Genomic DNA, 19,849 nt, shown 5'->3' with positions numbered 1-19,849 from the left:
CACTATCTTATTTCTGACTTGGAGTGCAAACGCCCTCAGAGACAATAAATGCGGTTATTTTTTGACTTGTTTATTTTTAGCAAAGGTAAATTCAATACAAAAAACACTTTTGCCAACTAATGAACTCAAGCAACTAACTGATTTACAGTGGTGTAAATTTCAAGTGAGTGATTTAGGATAGTGTTTGCACATGTTGGACAAGAGTTTGAAGAGTTAAATTCGTTGCGACACATACTAGGGAATAAAGTTCGACGTCCAGTCTGGATTTCATGGGAAATCTCTCTCTGAAACAATAGAATTTCTTTATTTAAAATGTGAATACACCAGTAAACATATTCTCATTTTTTTCTATATTATTTTATCACAAGCCAAATGACAATGCAGATACTTGTCATAGACCATAAATAGTCTTGAAACATCAAGAACTGAGTTATCTCTGCCTTTGTAGGTCAAACAAATACACGGTCAGTCACCCAGACGACTTTTATTGCGTATGTGAGACCAGGATATCGGTTCCCATGTGGCTGTTTCTGGCATTTTAGACCGAATTTCGCTATTTCTTTATTCTAGTAACTTTCCGATTGCTTTACGATGCTGGCCAACACCGAAAGTTGTAGGCACACACTAACAATCTAATCTGGGTCCACGCACAACAAAAACACACACATTAGCCATACAGCAAAACGAGACCATAGAGAGATCAGGTAACAAACTGTTATTACTAAAGAATGTGCCGATAAGGACAGGAATAACTGTCCGGACAATGACATCACTAATTGTTTTCCTTATGCAGAGAGAAGTAAGTTGGACTAGATAACAAACTGTTATTACTGAAGAATGTGCCGATAATGACAGGAGAGGTTTTGTTCGTCAATAGTAATTGTTTGCCTTATGCAAAGATGTAGATAACAAACTGTTATTACTGAAGAATGTGGCGATAATGACAGGAGAGTTTTATTAGTCAATAGTAATTGTTTTCCTTATGCAGAGATGTAGATAACAAACTGTTACTACTGAAGAATGTGCCGATAATGACAGGGAGGTTTTGTTCGTCAACAGTAATTGTTTTCCTTATGCAGAGAGGTAGTCTCTGAAAGTAAGCTGGATCAGATAACAAAGTGTTATTACTGAAGAATGTACCGATAATGGCAGGAGAGGTTTTGTTCGTCAACGGTAATTGTTTTCCTTATGAGAGGTGTAGATAACAAATTGTTATTACTGAAGAATGTGCCGATAATAACAGGAGAGGTTTTGTTCGTCAATAATAATTGTTTTCCTTATGCAGAGAAGTCCCTGAAAGTAATTGGAATCAAAAGAAATAACAGGAGCAATCTCATAAAAGGAAACAACTGAGACATTCTTTCCATTTTAGAAAACAATCAAAATCATTTCATTTAAGGAACTAATACAATGTTCCCGTCAAGAAACCAATACATGTAATCTTCTAATTTAAGGAATAGAAACACCTTATTAAAGAAAGCAACAGAAGCAGTCTTTCCATTTTAGGAATCAACAGAGATAATGTTATCATTCAAAGAATTATCATAGGAATCATCGAGAAAAGATCTTCTCATCAAAAGAAACAATCTTTTAATTAAAAAAATCAACAAAAAACAGACAATCAACAGAAACAATTTTCTCAGTCAGACAATCAACAACATTTTATTTTTTCATTCAGGGAATCAATAGAAACAATTTTCACATTCACAGAATAAACATTAACAATCTTGTCATTCAAAGAATCAATAGAAACAATCTTGTCATTCAAGGAATAACAGAAACAATCTTCTCATTCAAGGAATCAACAGAAACAATCTCATTCAAGGACTCAACAGAAACAATCTTGTCATTCAAGGAATCAACAGGAACAATCTTCTCAGTAAAGAGATCACCAAAAACGATCTCATACAAGGAAACCATCTTTTCATTGAATGAACCAATAGAAACAATCTTCTCATTCAAAGAAATAACAGAAATAATCTTCTTACGAAAGAAAACAATAGCACAATCTCTTTACCAGAGGAAATAATTTTAAAACAACTTCTCAAGAAAAATTATGGAAACAACTCCTGATCAATAGAAACAACACAAGCTATCTTTCATCAAAAGAAATGCTCTTTTCGCTACAGGGACGAATAGATAAAATCTTTTCATTCAAGGAAACAACCGAAATAAACTTTTCATGAAAGAATGCAACAGCACTGTCTTCTCGCTAGAAGAAATAATGTTAAAAAGAACTTATTCAAAGAAATAATGGAACAGCCTTCTTAAAGGAAACAACACAAGCTATTATTTCACCAAAGGAAACAATGGGTAAAATATTCTCATATTGTTATAAATTTCGAGTCAGAGAATCCACGTTTCCTGTTATGATATTCGCCCACAGCGTAGTTTTGCCTTCAATTGGGAAACGAAGTAGGAGTTAAAGAACAACTGAAAATACTTGACATGACAACTAATCCTTCCGAGCTCCACACAGGTTTTTTACAGCAGTGACTGTATAACGAAAGTGGGTGCCTATATTAAGATACGCTAATATTGATCTTTTCAACCCAAATATATTTTAAAATTCAAATCGTATCTAATTAAACCACGTAAACAATTATTTTTATTTAAAACGAACACAACGGGGTTCGGACTCGAAGAATAAAATAGAACTTCAGAATTTGTGTAGACCAGGGGCGGCGATTAGGGGGCAAGAGGGGGCAGTTGCCCTCCCAATATTTTGAAGTGCCCCCTTTACTGTAGTTTCAATTGGAAATTTCAAGTTTTTTTTATGTATTACTGGTTCATAGAAAAAAAGGATGCCATATAATATTTGCCGTTGCATGAGTACGTATTGGTTATTTGTCTTCCCGTGGAATTAAAAAAGCTACAGGAATTCCGTTTTAATTATGATTCAAAGCAATTAATATTGCAATTGCGTATTTCTTTAAATGTCGTAGCATATTCTAAGAGTAATAACATACATTTAATGGCATGTGTGGAATTAAGAATATAAGCTGTTTATTAATCCCCTGTTTCAATATAACTTCTACAAAAAAAAAAAAAAAAAAAAAAACTTATTATTCATTACTACGATTAATATTATCCTTTCTGTTTATTTGTTTTGCAAATTTGTTATTAAATAATCTGATCACACAATTTTCCAGACAGACCTTTTAACATGTTCATGAGCAAGGAATCAAATCTCTTCTTACACAGCTTATAAATGGTTAGTATCTAATTGTGTTACTCTTGTCAATTTACTTGATAAAATATGAAATACGATACACGGCATTTTAACTGAAAAAGATAGATCCTATTACTTAGACAACCTTTCGTCAAACAAAGTGTTAGAAACAATCAGGAAAACTAACATTGATATACAAATATTCAGATCATGTCTTGCTCCCCGACTTTTAACTTCTTACTGCCGCCACTGCTATAGACCCTAGTATTTTGTATAGTCATATGCTCCTCTAAGTATGTTATTTGTTTTGACCTAGAATTTAGAGGTAACTGGGAAAGTATTTGAACGAAAAGCAAACTCCAATATAAAGAAACCCAAAGAAACATCTGTGTTGGAAGCTTTTGCGCTGACCACGTACCACTCAAACACACACCATGCAACGGTTACAATCCTTCGTGAGTTATAGTGCCAACTAATTTAATATAGTTTATATTACAGGCTTCCAAATTATTTTAATTCTTATCAACCGAAAATATACGAGTTACCGATAAGAACGTTAGAACTTTAAAATCGTGTTTTGTAAACAATGACTGAATTGGCGAAATTAAACTGTGTAAAGTAGTCAGTGACTAATTATCATGGAGAGATACACAATTTAAGAACGCATAAGAGTTATTCGAATTCACCATCAAAATGCAACAGAACGCATCAGATCCTGTAAAGAAATGATGATGTGAAGGTCCAAATCAAGTGATCTCTCCTCTAACCCTACAATATTTTCTATGGACTTCTCTCAAGTGTCAGGTTTATGAGAACAAGCCACGAACAATTCGTGAACTGAAAGGAAAGACTGAATGCATCTTTGCGAATTTATCTCGCAATGTATGTGTAGTGATGGCGCAAAATCGGACCCTTAAAATTCATTTCACCCACCGAAGCAGCGGACATTAAACGACATAACCTTTAAGACGTAACAGCTCCTTCGTGACTAAGCGGTTAGCGCACACGCCATTGGTGTGTGGGAAAGCCGGGTTCGATTCCCAGAGGAAGTTCATGTGGTACAGATCCCACGTTAAGCGTAGGTCCAGGTCTCATATATCCTCGCTGCTAAAGGGACGCTTATCTTAAATCAATTCAAATCTTTAAGACATTATGTCATTTGATTATCTTTTTCAATAATAATACATCATTATTATTTGTACTTTACATTCTATCTTATGGCTTCTTATTAGTAAACTATATTATACATACAGTGCGCTTGTTTCAATGGAGGCACAACCAACCCCTGTTTCCATGTCAAATTTTGCAATGATCCCCGTTGGAGATATTCACGAAACGCCACAGGTGTCGCTACTATTTTTATTGCATTCTACATATACGATTTGGTAGTTCAATTGTTTGTTTGACGGCTCTATGTGCACTATTAGCTGAGATAAAGGCTGCTACGGGTAGTCAGATACAAGTCTGCAACAACGCCTCTAGCGGCTAAATGGGAAAGGATATGACGAAGTTTGTCCTCTAAAAGTTGCATGACATTTAATGTCCTTTCGAACGATTCCAACAATTATACCACTTTCCATTGCAAATTTTGAAGTTGCCCCCCGTTGGAGGTATTCACGAGACGCCACTGGTCTCGCTACTGTTTTTATTGCATTCTACACATGCGATTTGGTAATGCAATTTTATGTTTGAAGGCTCTACATGCAGTATTAGCTGCGATATAGGCCTGGTACGCTCTTATTGAATCACCCGGTATATATATATATACCGGTGATTCAATAAGAACACTGATACAGATTCGATACATATACAGGGTGTTAATGAACTATACCGACAAACTGTCAGAGATGATTCCTTACATCAAAATAAAAGAAAAAGTTCATATGGTTCTATGGCGAAAATTACATAGTTTCAGAGCTAGGGCTGTCCAAAATCGCGAAAAGGCAAAATTTAAACAGACCCTATTTCGAATTCCAGAAACTGTGAATGGTGGTCCTTCTCAGCGTAAAGGAAGCCACGCATACGCAATCCAGAAATGCATATTTTATTAATTTTCAGTGGGTGTACAGAGTATTCCATACAGGGTGAAATTTCCAGATATGCCATCAACTGAATTTTGAGATATTCTCTGACTTTATGATCTCAGAATTACATCCTGTAGGGAATACCTGTATACTTATTGGAAATTGACGAAATATGCACTTTTGGATTGTGTATGTATGGCTTCCTTTACACTGATAAGGACTACCATCCACAGTAACTAGAATTCGAAATAGGGCCTGTTGAAACTTGGCTTTTTCGCGACTTTGGACAGCCCTAGCTCTGAAACTATGCACTTTTCGCCATAGGTCCATATGGACTTTTTCTTTTATTTTGATGTGAGGAATCAGCTCTTAAGTTTGTCGGTATAGTTCATTAACACCCTGTATATATATCGTTAATATAGTATTACTTATTTTTGGAACGTAAACGTTAAATATATGATCATTCCGGATGAGGGAGGGCATGATATTAACAGCACATGCATTCCTTGAGATGCATCGATAAATCCAACCTCCCGAAGTGGCGACAAACTGCCGTGCACCTCTGGATACAGAGATTTTTGTTCGTTTGTCACGTGATGCTTCTTGGTAGACTGATTGCATTCCTTGTCTGCCGGAGAACTGGCCCTGCCCTGCGTTGCTATTTTCGATCGGTTGCTTCTATCTATGGGGCTATAGCACGAGGAGCTGGATTTTCACGAGTTGAATGGCCGCATCAAGCTATTAGTGAGCTCCGGAAAACAGTCAGCCACTTGTATTATTGTATATTCCTTGTCCCTCTTTTTTACTTCAATAGTATACATGCACCTCTGAATTTCCTCATACGCACTTAACTTTCCCAAAACAATTTCACATGCCAAGATGAATCAACACACTCATTCGTTCATCGTCATGGGAAGAAGTGTGATTCACAGCTGTGGATTCTACTCTAAAGGTGGTCCCCAAGGGATTACTCTTTACCTTAAGATGTGACAAATAATCTGTGAAACAGTCCTCTTCACTTGCTTTCTTCTGTAATAATAATAATAATAATAATAATAATAATAATAATAATAATAATAATAATAATAATAATAATAATAATAATAATAATAATAATAATAATATCTCTATAATCAACGAAAGATTATAGGAGGCCAATGATGTACATTACACTACGTAATACGTAATAAGAGAAATGGGAATTTTAGGTCTTGCACCTTAATTTCTATTAGCTATTAAAATGGCCAAATTAATTTGTCTTGCTCAGAAAACATTAAATAAACACCTCCTGACTGTGTTTTAGTTGCATCTGTCTGTACTTTGTTTCAAGCGAACTTTTTTTTTTTTTTTTTTTTAAATACATATTTTCTCAATGTCATCACCTTTTTGCACTTTTCAAAACTTTTTGGGCCCTTTTTCGCATTATTACTAAACAAGACGTACCGAACGTGTGCGGTATCACATTAATTTCGCTTCAGTGAAGTTTCGTTACGTGAAAGCTATTAAATGGAAAGTAAAAGGAGGTGGCACCATCAAAGTGACCAATCACGGCTATCACCAATCGGTGTTGCTGAGTGCTTTTGTACAGTCCGCAGCAAAAAACCTGCAATATGAGCATGTAAGTTTATTGTGAAACGACGAAGTCTTTTGCTCCAAAATAAGTGTGCAGGGGAGGAAGCCGAGGTTTCGCCTGCGTGATTCGTGCCACTTAGACGTTAGGTTGATTCCATGGGTTGTTAGGCGTAGTTTCACAAGAAACTTACATGCGTATGTTGCAGGTTTTTTGCTGCGGACTGTACATACAAATATTTACTTAAAGATACGATGGATTGGTTGATTTCGACTTGTGTATCCCGTTTAGCACCGAAGCTATGTGAGACGTAAACCTATAGCTGAACGTGAATTCAAACCCCATGTCCTCCCACTGGAAATCTAATCCGGATCTCTCACGCCAATGGGGTAATAGTATGGACACGAGCTCTACTTAGTGACCGGAGATGGAGCTTCACTTTAAAAAACTGAAATGCTAAACATTATCTGTTTTAACATTTTTCCGCACTTGTGATTTTATTAGCTGTTTTAGGCACACTTTTCAATATATCAGTTGCCTCAGTGGTAGAGTGCTCACTTCTGGTGCCTGGAATCCCTGGTTCGGTCCCAGCTTATGCTAAATGGGCTTTGTGGTGGACAAACACCGTGTGCGTAGGTTTTCTGGGTTACTCCCGTTTCCTTCTACATTCTCATTTCACTGATTTTTTTCCATCATCATTCACTTGCCTTAATCAACCGTCTTCCTTAGCCTAAAGGGCATAATCGTGGTATGTTAAACTGAAAGAATTCATTTCATTTCATTTTTATATCCTTACATTCGAGGCATCGGCACAGAAAGTCAATCAACGCACTATGAAACAGAGAAATAGAAAATTCTTCTAACTAGCTTGTCTTAACGTGTCAACCTCTTTTCGGTTATGGGAGTTAAGATCTGTCCTTTAGTTATATGTAATCAATAAATCTGGAAACCTTGCAAGCCTCTTCCAAATGAATATTTTTGTAGACAATTCCATCGCATCCCTCCTTCCAATTCAGCTGTTTGGCAAATCATGACTCAAGCAGATAAAGGGTGTTCCATAAAGAACGCAACTTTTGAAATGCCTGTCATTTCTGTTCCAGTAAGTTGGCAACACTGGACGTTACATGATTTCCATGTGTTGACTTTGTGGTTAGTAGTCACGGAGCGCCGAACAGCGCATGTAACGTTCAGTGCTGTCAACTTACTAGAACAGAAATGGCAATTCAAAAGTTGCGTTCTTTATGGACAGCATTTATTATTTTGAAATGCCTGTCATTTCTGTTCCAGTAAGTTGGCAACACTGAACGTTACATGATTTCCATGTGTTGTCCTTGTGGCTAGTAGTCACGGAACGCCGAACAGCGCCTGTAACGTTCAGTGCTGCCAACTTACTAGAACAGAAATGGCAATTCAAAAGTTGCGTTATTTATGGACAGCATTTATTATTTTGTGGTTAGGTGGTTAACAACCATGCTTCATGTGTGCATGACCACGGATTAGGTCCTAAGTGAAGGCACTTGCCTAGAATAAAAATTCAAGTAGGGTTCAGACCCTGCATCAAGTGGTAGATTCCGCCCATGGAATTGAAAAAGAGTCGCTGATTTAAAATGAAACCCTGATTAAGGATATGTCTTTGCGCATGTAGTGAAGATACTGTCGTTTACTTTCAACACTTCTTTTTAAAATGATACTATACACCAAATAATGATAACATATTATTCTGTCGATTTCTGACTAGCCCTGTGCATAAAGTTCAAAATTTATCTAATAATTGAAGATACAAGGTATAGGCATTGTACACAGAAATCTGAGCAATCTGAATCTTCCTAACAAATGCATGCATCCGTTGACAGGAGGTGGGAGTTTGATCCCACTAATGATTTCCTCTATATGCATTTACTATGGTCCATTGTTGTTTTATAAAAGTAAGGCTAACATTAACAACAGGCTCTGTTGTTAATTAATTACTGTTGAATTAATTACTCTGAAAAATACCAGTAATACAAAAAACATACCGGCCTGATGCTCTGCACGCCACTAGATCCAAAAAAGTACTCTCTTCCGTATGCTACTATGGATGTGTGCCATATTCCATCTAGTTGCTTCCCTGTCAAAGAAATAGAACAACTCTTTATAATATGACAAGAAATAACTGTTTAAGTAAGATTTCATTAAAAATCAAAATTACATTCTTTTTTCATATTATTATTTTAGGATTACTCAGCTGTGATCAGAATGACAGTATTTTTTGCTTATACTATTTAGTCCATATACAGAGTGTTTCAAAACAACGCCGACGTTTGGGAGGTGATTCCTGACACCAAGATAAGACAAAAAGTATATACCAACCTGGGTGCACAAATGCTTCCTTTCAAAGTTATAGGCTGCCGAAAACATGAAAAAGTGAAATTTAAAGGCCCATAGCTCCAAAACTATGGGACCTACCGCAGTTGGATCAAGACTTCACTTAAGAACTTGTATGTGCCCTATCCAAAATTTCCTCCCCTAGCAATTGGTATACTCCTCCTACCATTTCCAATACTCTTCCATTCGATATCTTACCCACCCATCTAATTGTCAACAGTCTTCTATAACAAAACATTCCAATGGCTTCCATTCTTCCATATATATATATATATATATATATATATATATATATATATATATATATATATATATATATATATATATATATATATATAGATAGATAGATAGATAGATAGATAGATAGATAAACAAAGTTCCCTTTCAAACTGACATTTACGTACAGAAAATTTTTATACTACGAGGGAGTATCCACAAGTTTTAATTATCATAAAGAAGTTACAAATACAACATTTTGTGCATAATCAGTGTCATTTCTATGCATACTTGTGCAACTATCAAATATGTGTCTAAAGTATTTTTCTTTCCACAGCATGTAAAAGAGATCAATCTGGATGATGAACAAAATTGAAGAACGAAGTGTCATAAAGTTCCTCCATTTAAAGGGCAGCAACGCACGCCAAATTCACGATATGAAAGTTGTCTATGGGGATGATAGCCCATCATCTGACATGGTTGTGAAGTGGAAGCGGAACTTTCAAAGTGGTCACATGTCCCTCACAGACGAGCCACGAGCGGGGAGACTCTCAAGGGTGATTTTGCCATGGTGAAGGAAGTGGAGTGTTTAATCCTCGAAGACAGACGTGTAACCATTGAAACGATTATGAATGAGACTTGTCTCCGTTATGGTAGTGTGTGGAAAATTATCCATGACGAACTTCAGATGTCTAAGGTATCCGTGCACTGGGTACCTCGTTTGCTCACACCTTTTCAGAACCACCAGCTCATTCATCTCAAGTTGCTGTCGACAAAGCAAAGGCGTGTGGCTTCCAGATATTGCAGCATCCGCCTTATTCTCCTGACCTCGCACCGTGACATTTTCTTGTTTCCACCAAACGAAGAATCTGTTGTGTGGTCGCCATTTTGACAACACAGATGACGTCATTCATGAGGTAGAAGACTGGTTTAAAGCACAATGTGCAGACTTCTACAATGACGGTATTCGTAAAGTGAAGGACGCTGGGAGAAATCTGTAAATTAGGGTGGGGACTACATAGAAAGGGATTAACAAATATAAATCACAACAATCCCTGTATCCTATTCTTTTTACTATGATAGTTAAAACTTTTGGATACTCCCTCGTATCTTGACAGTTCCCTTGTTTGCTTTGTAGGCGAAATAACGAGAATGCAAATAAATCGAGACTATCTTCTATTCCTCTTCTTCTACGCCGTAGCGTAATACGAACAGTATTACTGACAATATGCTATGGATGGCAATTTGCCCAACAATTCAACGAGGTTCACACAACAACAAGAAGAAAAAATGAACTTTGTATACGCTTTGTCAAGCGTTGCCGCTGGTAATGAATTTCGAGTCTGTTGTGGAATTCTGACTAAATCGAAACGTTGCCAAAACAAGTGGAGACCAGAAATTTTGGCAGGTATTTTACTACCTTGAATTGATTTTTTTTCCTCACAACTACAATACGTTTCTTTACGACCTGAAAAAATAATTTCAACAAATAATAAAGTCTCACAGTTTGATTTACGGGAACAGAACCTGCAAACAGAAATAAATTACATTTGAATTCTAAGAAACGTAATACTAGTCATGTGAAATGAAAATACAATAATATCTCACCGCTAGCAATAAAGCTTACATAGATTCAACTGCAGAAGGAATTGCTTTGTGCAGTCTAGTGACTAACGTCTTTCATCTTTGTTTAGCAGAACCTCTATACGGAGGTATTTCCGCAGCTTAAGTGATGTCGTTAAAGTCTGTTTCGGAACACATCTAAGTTATCGTGCTTCTTGGAGGTAGCAGACAGATAAAATTCGCCCCCAGTTGCGTGGAGATACTCATGAAAATAAAAGCAAGTATCTGTGATAAACAGCGGGTTACCGCGATCATCAACATATGAAAAGACAACTATCTCTTGACTGTGGTCTCTAAAAGCCCTAAGAAGTCCTCGTGTGAAGATACGGGCTCGAGTCCCTAAACTTTTATCCACTTTTCTAAAAAGTAGCTAATACCAATTGTAAAATATGTAGTAGTTAAACAAACATTAAATAAGGATATCCTGTCAGAGAACCGAATTCTTCATAATATGAGATGTTTTTCTACTTTTCTGTTACTATCCTTCTAAGTGCCGAGGCCAAGTTTTACATCGACGAGGAAATGAATAAGATAACACGTTATCAATCACCTCAACCCTCATTGGAGGAATACTTCTAAGCCACAATGTCAAGATCACCTCATAGTCTAGCATGGAATACGAAATGATCAAATTACCGATACTTTCTTTTCGGGCAGAATGTGATTGGGAACACTTTGGAATATTCAAAGAGGTAAAAATTTCCGTTAATCTTAAACACAGAAGGGAATTTTTCAACCTGGTTTCAAGAGAATAGTGAGTCATTTGTCCAGAAGTCCATACAAATCTCATTTTCCTTAAACTTAGGTTGATCGACAAGAACCGGTTGGATGGTGTCCCAGAAATCCAAATTTAACACCTCTTGTCTTTTACGTGCAGGGTCTCTAAAGGAAATGTTGTCTAGCCAGGAAGTTCCACGTGTGGCTGGTTTTAGGGAGTTTATCATCTCGTTAAGGTGGGACATTTGAGTAAGAGAAATAATCAACAATAGATGTAGAACGAAGAAAAGACAGTTATGTCGGAAAAAGAATTGGAAAGATGGAAATAATAAGAAGAAAGAAGAGGGGAAGACTCAATATGAGATGGAAAGACAAGACATGGGATGATTTGAGAGAGGGGGGATGAAAAATAAAGTACGCCCAGGATAGAAAAGAGTGGGGGGAAAGAAAGACAGAAAAAACTATCCCATATAAATATAGGAAAAGGTTGAGACAAAGAAGAGGAAAAATCTAATCTAAACTCAATCCAAACGTTCTTCATCAAATCATTAGATACTTGAGAAACAGCTTTCAGCTTTACTAGAGAGAAGCCGCAATTCAGCTTTACTAGAGAAATCAGTTTCAGCTTTACGTAAGTTTTGTCAATAAAATTACGGGACTGACGCTAGTATTCTTAACTACTAACGACAGAAATTGTTTATCGTGTGAGATTAATGCTCTTTTGCAGGACATGTGGAGGTTTCGTAAGAAGAGTATCTGCCCTTCTAAACATTGGCCATCGAAGACACCCTTCTTTTCATTGTCATGGGCTCTTAGAGCAATAATTTGTTCGTTTTGAGCGAAAGTATTACATTACCTTATCTCCATGCTTACTAGAGTTGTTTTGCGCCAACAGTATTTGACAACACTGATTACATGGTATCCAAAATACTGTGAGCAATCATTTGAAAGAGACTCCTGTAGAAGACATGCCTAGCGTCAGTAAAAAGTTGAAACAAGAGTACCGTTATATTTCATCAGATGCATGTTAAATTTTCAATAAACAGAAAGAAAATGTCATTTTCGATCGACACACTGCTTCCCATTATTAAGGATTTCTACTTGGAACAATGAGCAAACATTAAATTTTATTATGAGTTAGGAAAATTCGCACAAATCTTCCTTTTGTATAGCAATCAACGGTAGTGGTCTGAACATTGTTTTGTGAACTGACACATTCTTCCTACGGTTCTAGGTTTATGGAACACCTTGTAGGTATTTTACGATGGCTCGAGCTTACTAACGGTCACATGCTGATCATTTTCTCAAAAGTTTCACTTTACTGATTCTAAACAAATAATGGAGACAGACACCAGGACGCTTTTCTTCTTTTAGCAATTACCCAAAGACTTACATTATTGTTCTTAGGTATCGAGTGAAAGAGTCAGTCCTTTCAATATGTTATTCATCATTTTTTTTAAAGCACCACATAATCGCCATCAAAAGTGTGTGTCTAGCAATAACTTTGCATCGAGTAGACTGATTTCAGTACAAATTTGGAAGCACACATAGGCAGGCTCGTAAGTTCCAGGACTAAGGCAACACAGACTAACCTTTAAAAGCATAAACATTTTCTTTCCATTTATTGAAAATTGAATATTCATCTGATGAAATATAATGGTAAACTTGCTTCAACTTTTTACTGACGCTTTCTTCTACTCAAACAATCTCTTACAGCATTTTGGATACAATGCTCGTATAATCAATATCAACACTATTGAAGGAAAACAACTCTACGGAAGTAAGCAGCGTCGTAACTTAGATTTTTTTTCTGTGGAGCAAGCATTAATGCGCGTATTTCCCCCCCTAGAAAAGTTGTTTTTCTAATTCTTGGGCCCCTATTTCCTCTCTTACTCTATATGGGCCTCCAGGTGCCTGTGGGCCCTTCCGCATGGCAAGGTCTGCGGGGCCGTTAGTTACGCCCCTAGGCCCGTTCCATACATGACAAATTAATTAAAGGGACAATATTGACAAATCTCAAAGACATACGAATAAATATTATTTCTAGGGCCCCTAATAGTAGACATTTTTTACTGAAATAGACCCAGACTCATTTTTGTTTCATTGGCCTTTTGTGGGCTGTTTTGTTTATGTAATGTAGTGAACCTGTTCGATCCTTCATTTATAATTTCATGTTCGTATTGTATATGGAGTAAGAAATATTAATGTTAAAATCGGTCCCCCTCGAACGGTGGGAAGCTTCCCTGGAGAGGCAGTTGCCCCCCCCCCATAAGTTACGGCCCTGGAAGTAAGGTAGTGTAACATTTTCTAGCTCAAAACGAACAAATTATTGCTGCAGAATGAGTCAGGGCATTGTCATGTAGTAAGAAACAAGTCTGGTGTGGCACACAGAAACGCACGAACTATTGCAAAGCAAAGTAGCACACGCAATTATACAAAAGGTGATGCTTTGCAATGAAATTTTATATAGTGACCGCTACTTTTCTCTGAATTTTACGATATTTGAAGTTTGACAAAAAGGAATTATTAGTTACGTAAAATGTCCTTTGTATTTAGAAACTGAACTCACATTAACGTCATGTAGCTCATTCGTCAATGGTTTCTGACACGTAGTTTTACTGTGCTCAGGCGAATGACACTGTGGTGTGCAGAGAGTATTATATAGATTCAATGTCGAAGAAAACTACACTCAATTGGAGCATTCAATTCGAAATTCCTGACACGCAAAGAAATGTCAGATGAATATTGTACTCGTACTGCCGAGAGACGAAGAATTCGTGCGGTTTCGATTTCGTGTGTATAGCGAATTCGAGTATTAGTGTGTAATGCAAACCAAATCTGAGCCAATTATGGCGTTATAGGTGATTTATTAAAAAGTAATATGTAATCCTTATGGCGAAGTCAAAATTTGCGTCTACGAATGATTGTGAAAGCAGTGAAGTCTTGTTCAAAAACCCTGACCACCCACATATCTTTTAAAAGTCCTGTACACTTATTCACAGTCGAAACTAATCAAAAACAAACGTGAAGTTTCTTTAGTCAATTGTAATCTTTATCTAAAGTCAAAAGTATCAGATTTCCTTTGTATGGCTGCCAAGATATAGTGTTAAAGCAAGATGGATGGACAAGATTTTTGAATAAGACTTCACATATCTTTTCTCTGAACAAATTACCATCAGAGAAAGGAGTTTCACATCAAACTAACATAAGTGTCAAAACATATGTGTAGATTATTTCGATTAAGTACAGATTTTTATTTTTGTAATAGTGAGTTTAGATTCTCAAATAATATCCACATTTTAAATTACCACATCTTAACAATTATCTGATTATGATAGAAGTGTTCTAGAAATACAGACTAATAGTACCAACAGGATGAAAAGATGTCACTTACTGAATCATTTTGGGTATTTTAAAACTCTCATCGGATCTAAAAGCGTCCTGAACTCTCAACAGAGAATGACAAAAAGTTGGCAATCTAATCTAATATTTTGACATTGGTCAGCGTCTTAGAAGCAACAAACTGTCAGGTGATTAGAACTGAAAACGGTTCAAGAGAAGTCACAGTATGTTCTGTAGTTTGTTGAATTTAAATCGTGTGTTTACCAGAATTCAGAGACAATTCGACTAAACATATCAATTAACTACTGTTTTAATCAGTTATTAGATTTACAAAATGCAAGCAATCGCTGTGTTATCAGCTTTTAATTTTCCTTAGCATTACCCACTTCACCTCTATACGCGCTTCGCCCCCGATGATGATATTCAGTGTTTCATATACTAGTATATTTCAATCAGGCAAGGACAGTAACAAAGAAGGTAACATTAGTTATTGAGCATTATTTATCGAGTTTTCAAAAAACAACACGCAGTAATGAGTAATGCGACTTAGTTTTTCCTCTTCATCAGCAAATCTAATTATGCATTTTTTTAAACTAACGTAACGTAATGTGCTCTTGTTCTTGAGTCAGCGAATAATTTTATTGACACATAATATTTATAATAGACCTGTGCCATTAACCTCTTAACGTATCGCATTCGTTACAGACAATCAGAAAAGTATATCGCAATCATAGTTTTTCTTCTTTCATAATTAAATAAGATATGGCTGATAACATTTCATGGCACAATCACATATACTAACTTCTGTTCGAATGTCTGAGAAAATCTCTCACATCAATATTTCATAGTCTTGAAATTAATCTTTGGTGCCTCCATATTTATGCATTCATTCTCAGATTCAGAAAAAAAGACCTTAAGAAAATGAATTGGAGTTTAAAAAAAAGAAATACCTTCTAGCATGCAACTTAAAAACCAAAGGAAAGGAATCCAAACCAACTATGTATACGATCACAAGAGGGTAAAAAATGCTACGTAATTCCTAAATTACAAAGGGAAAGTCAACGAATTCTACATTTCGTTTATTCTCCCATAAAAGACGTAAATACAACACTTGTAGTAAATGCACAGCTCACAAAACAAAAGGAAAACACTTGCTCCAAGATTACAGAAAATTTCAATCTTCTACTCCAACAATAGTATTATATCTACTGTACAATATAATTGGTGGAATTAGCTGACGGTGAGAAATGGCTAGAAATAGGACGGAGCGAAATAAAGATGAATTTAGAAAAGACCTTAAGTTACATGATCATGTACGAGATGTAAATATATTGAGTCCATTGAAGCGGTTTAGGATAATGGGCTTTAAATAACTTGGAAAAAAACTTGTTTTCGTTGAATACCAGAAATACGTGTCTACAACTGATATTACAAATACGACAATAATAGATATCAATGGTGTGGATCTTTCGTCAAAAATCTTGAAGTGTACGTGATTTTAGTAGGAAGGATCAAGATGGTGATATAGGCAGTCAACTTTATGCTGAAATACATTCCTTGCATATGTTTTTTTTTTAAAGTCTTTCAGTTAGAATAATAAAAAATAACATTCATAGATGCATCCTTTCTCGACTTGAGTACTTTGAAAATACACAATTAACTTAAATATTTTCAGTAGCAGAAGGCTCAAGAAATCCAAAATTCATGCGTACATTCTATCTGTAATGTTAAATATGACACCCACACATCATGTTTCATGAAAAACTTCGATTGGTTAAAATTATAAGTACGACGAATATTGTACGCACTTATGAGTTCTAAGTAAGAATTTTCCAATAGTTTACCAGTTAGCATATTCTGTCTGGATCTAATGTTCAGCAAAGCTTGAACTCTGGATGTAGTAGGACTAATGACTAGTCCATTATAACTTCGTAATAGAGAATGTAGTTAAAATGTACAAGAGGTGTTACTTCTGTATAAAGTTATAGTATGTAAACCATTTATATAGAGGTATATTGAAATTGAAGAGTAATTCTTATTACGTATGTTCCTGTATTGCAATATAGTGTGGATACCAAACTGTATGTACGCACACGTGATGACATTTCTATTAAAGGACATTAAGAGAAGAGCTTAACAATTTATTGCATTAGGGTAATATTTAGTTTTGGTTTCTCTACAGTATGGCCAAATATGTGATCAAGATATCTGTTGTTTGTTGATTGAACCATCTTCATATGGTAGTTGACTTAGTAAGGAAAGGGATACCTAATTTCCTTTACAATGCACGGAACTAGCTTAGATCTTCGCTTACTTAATTCAATCATGATTACTACAGATATTAAAGAAGATAATTCTTATGTCAAAATAGAGATTGAATGAGGGCCGTACTACATAGAAGTTTCTACATTTACGACTAGTTATCTGCCAGTATACAGGATGTATCGAAAGTCCGAGACCATAGACCAACTCTATTATTAGTAAAGAAAGGCAAAATGTAAAGATAGAAAAGTTGTCTGAAATACATGGTTTTCATATTTAAAATGCTGATTTTTTTTTTCAATCCCACCAGCAGTATAGGCTGTATACTGGTAAGGCGCTGTATATTAAATAAAAAAACAACGTTGCCAATTCAGCAGGGTGTTCCTTTGAATACTCACCATGCCAACAATACAACATCGTTCGGAAACGGACTCAAAGTATTGCAGGTTTCGCTCACACCGCAAAGTCACTTCAACATGTCATTTTTGCGTGTTTTTACATTCAATTCTAAAAACCTGCTGAACTGGAAAAGTTGATTTTTCATTTAACATAGTGCCATACCAGTTAGGAGCCCAAACGTTCACGCGATTAGAAATATTTCACGATTTTTAGATTGAAAAACCGATATTGTCAACAATTTTCCACTGTTTCTATATTTTTCGTATCTTTACTAGTAACGGTGTTAGTCTATGGACCTGGACTTTCGATACACCCTGTATATTAATCTATAATGATCTTTAGTAGCAAAGCTAGAGAGATGCATCAGCTCTGTTTAAATAATAATAATAATAATAATAATAATAATAATAATAATAATAATAATAATAATATAATAAACATTCTTAGTTTAAAGCTTCGAAACCGTCTTCTGTTATTCCAGATTTCAAGGATTATGAACACATCTTCCCTTAATCTTTATTTTTGCTACTGAGATGGTCGTAGTCTCAGTGAAGGACAGGAAATCTACCATATGTACCGTAAGTGGGACATTAAAAAAAAAAAGTTTAGATGCACCGAGACTAAGGGAGAAGATGATAATGAGATAGATTATACAGTAATGGTGGAATGAAGAAAGTGGGGAGAACCCCGAGAAAATCCCCTTATACAGAGTTTGCACACCACAAAACCCACTTACCGACAGCTGGGATTGAGACAGGGATCCTCACACCAAGGTCAGCGCTATATAATTAAGCCCCGCCCTATGTGGGATTTTTAAAATGTTGGTGCGGTAGACAACAGTACTGATGTTCGGTATGATAATAGTGTTGTGACTGGAAGTTTAACATATGCTTCATCAATGGCATGATACAGAATAGCTGCTAACTGGGATTCATTTTGATGTTTCTGAACAAAATATAAGCAATAATCGACTAGTACTCTTTTATAGTACACACACAAATCAGTATTAGTAAGACACTTGACGTAACTGAGAGACAAATGCGAAGTTTTTTTAAGTATCAAAAGGGACGAAACAATACAACAAATACTTTATTATTAGCATTACTTTACTACGTATGTGGATCAAGGTGTTGTTTGGCAACGCAATGGAAAAACGATCAATTTCATGAACACATGCGAATGCATGAAAGGAATGCAACACACAATTCATTGCCGTTGTGGGGGTTGTATACTAACCGGGAATCCCATCAGGATTGAAACTTTTCTGCAACGCCTCTGTGAATATAAACATTACATAAATAAATATAAACAGGCACAGCTTCAAAAAATACATATAAAAAGCACAGTAAATAAAACATAAATTATTAACGTAAAGAAAAAGAAACAAAAGTATTTAATACAGAATACACAGTTCACCATTTTATGTTCAAAAGTAAAGTATACAGGAGGTCTACTGGAAAAGTTTTTCCAATATTCCACTATTTTTAAAATTTGCAAAAATAGACCTTTTTATGTTTAAATTATCTTGGATTGTTTGTTTAAACCTATTCTTTATTTTTCGCAACAGTTTGAAGAAGTTCCTCAGAAACCGTTGTTTGGAACGTGTTAGCAGTCTTTCAGGTGACACAAATCGCTCACCACGAATCTTATTTTTCACGTATGGGAACAGAAATAAGTCTTTAGATGTTAAATCAGGTGAGTACGAACAAAGACTCATTAATTCGACATTTTTACTTGACAAAATTCAACAGTTTGGTGGGCTGAGTGAGAACTGGCGTTGTAATGGTGAAGAATGATGCGGCGATTTGAGTTTGTTTTACGCAATTCATTGATGGCTTCTGGCAAACAAATTGTTGGATACCACTCACAACTCACAGTCCTTCAACCGTCTAAAGCTATGGTTGCCATATGTCCAATGTAACTGAAGACATAAACAATCATTTGCTTGACAGCACTCCTCGAACAACTTTTGTTGGTTTCGCCTCATTTGGAAATACTCACACGAGAGTTACAGTTTAGTGTCGGGTTCGTATGAATACATCCAAGTTTCGGTTCCTGTAACGACGTAATACACCAAATTTGACTTACTTCGCTTGAATACTTCTTGAGAATTGAGTACTTCTTCATACCAACTGACACGAGCCTGTTTTTAAGCTTCAG

The 19,849-nt window shown here is 35.9% G+C and overlaps 1 protein-coding gene across 5 annotated transcripts in view; it reads right to left on the bottom strand.

The window, feature by feature from the left end:
• LOC145664827 (uncharacterized) overlaps positions 1-19,849 on the bottom strand; it is a 195,554-nt gene that overhangs the window by 70,048 nt on the left and 105,657 nt on the right. For 4 of the 5 annotated variants that reach the window (XM_081731823.1, XM_081731821.1, XM_081731824.1 and 1 more), the window contains exons 3-4: positions 18,926-18,964; positions 8,782-8,873 (exon numbers count right to left, since the gene is read on the bottom strand). In XM_081731823.1, coding sequence (XP_081587949.1) covers positions 8,782-8,873; positions 18,926-18,964 — 131 coding nt within the window. The remainder of the gene's footprint in view (positions 1-8,781; positions 8,874-18,925; positions 18,965-19,849) is intronic. The other variant, XM_081731822.1, reaches the window with a different exon arrangement.

Source organism: Thermobia domestica, chromosome 11 (assembly GCF_964235325.1).
Source record: "Thermobia domestica chromosome 11, izTheDome1.hap1.1, whole genome shotgun sequence".
NCBI classification, from domain to species: Eukaryota; Metazoa; Arthropoda; class Insecta; order Zygentoma; family Lepismatidae; genus Thermobia; species Thermobia domestica.
This window is presented reverse-complemented; position numbering and strand designations above follow the sequence as displayed.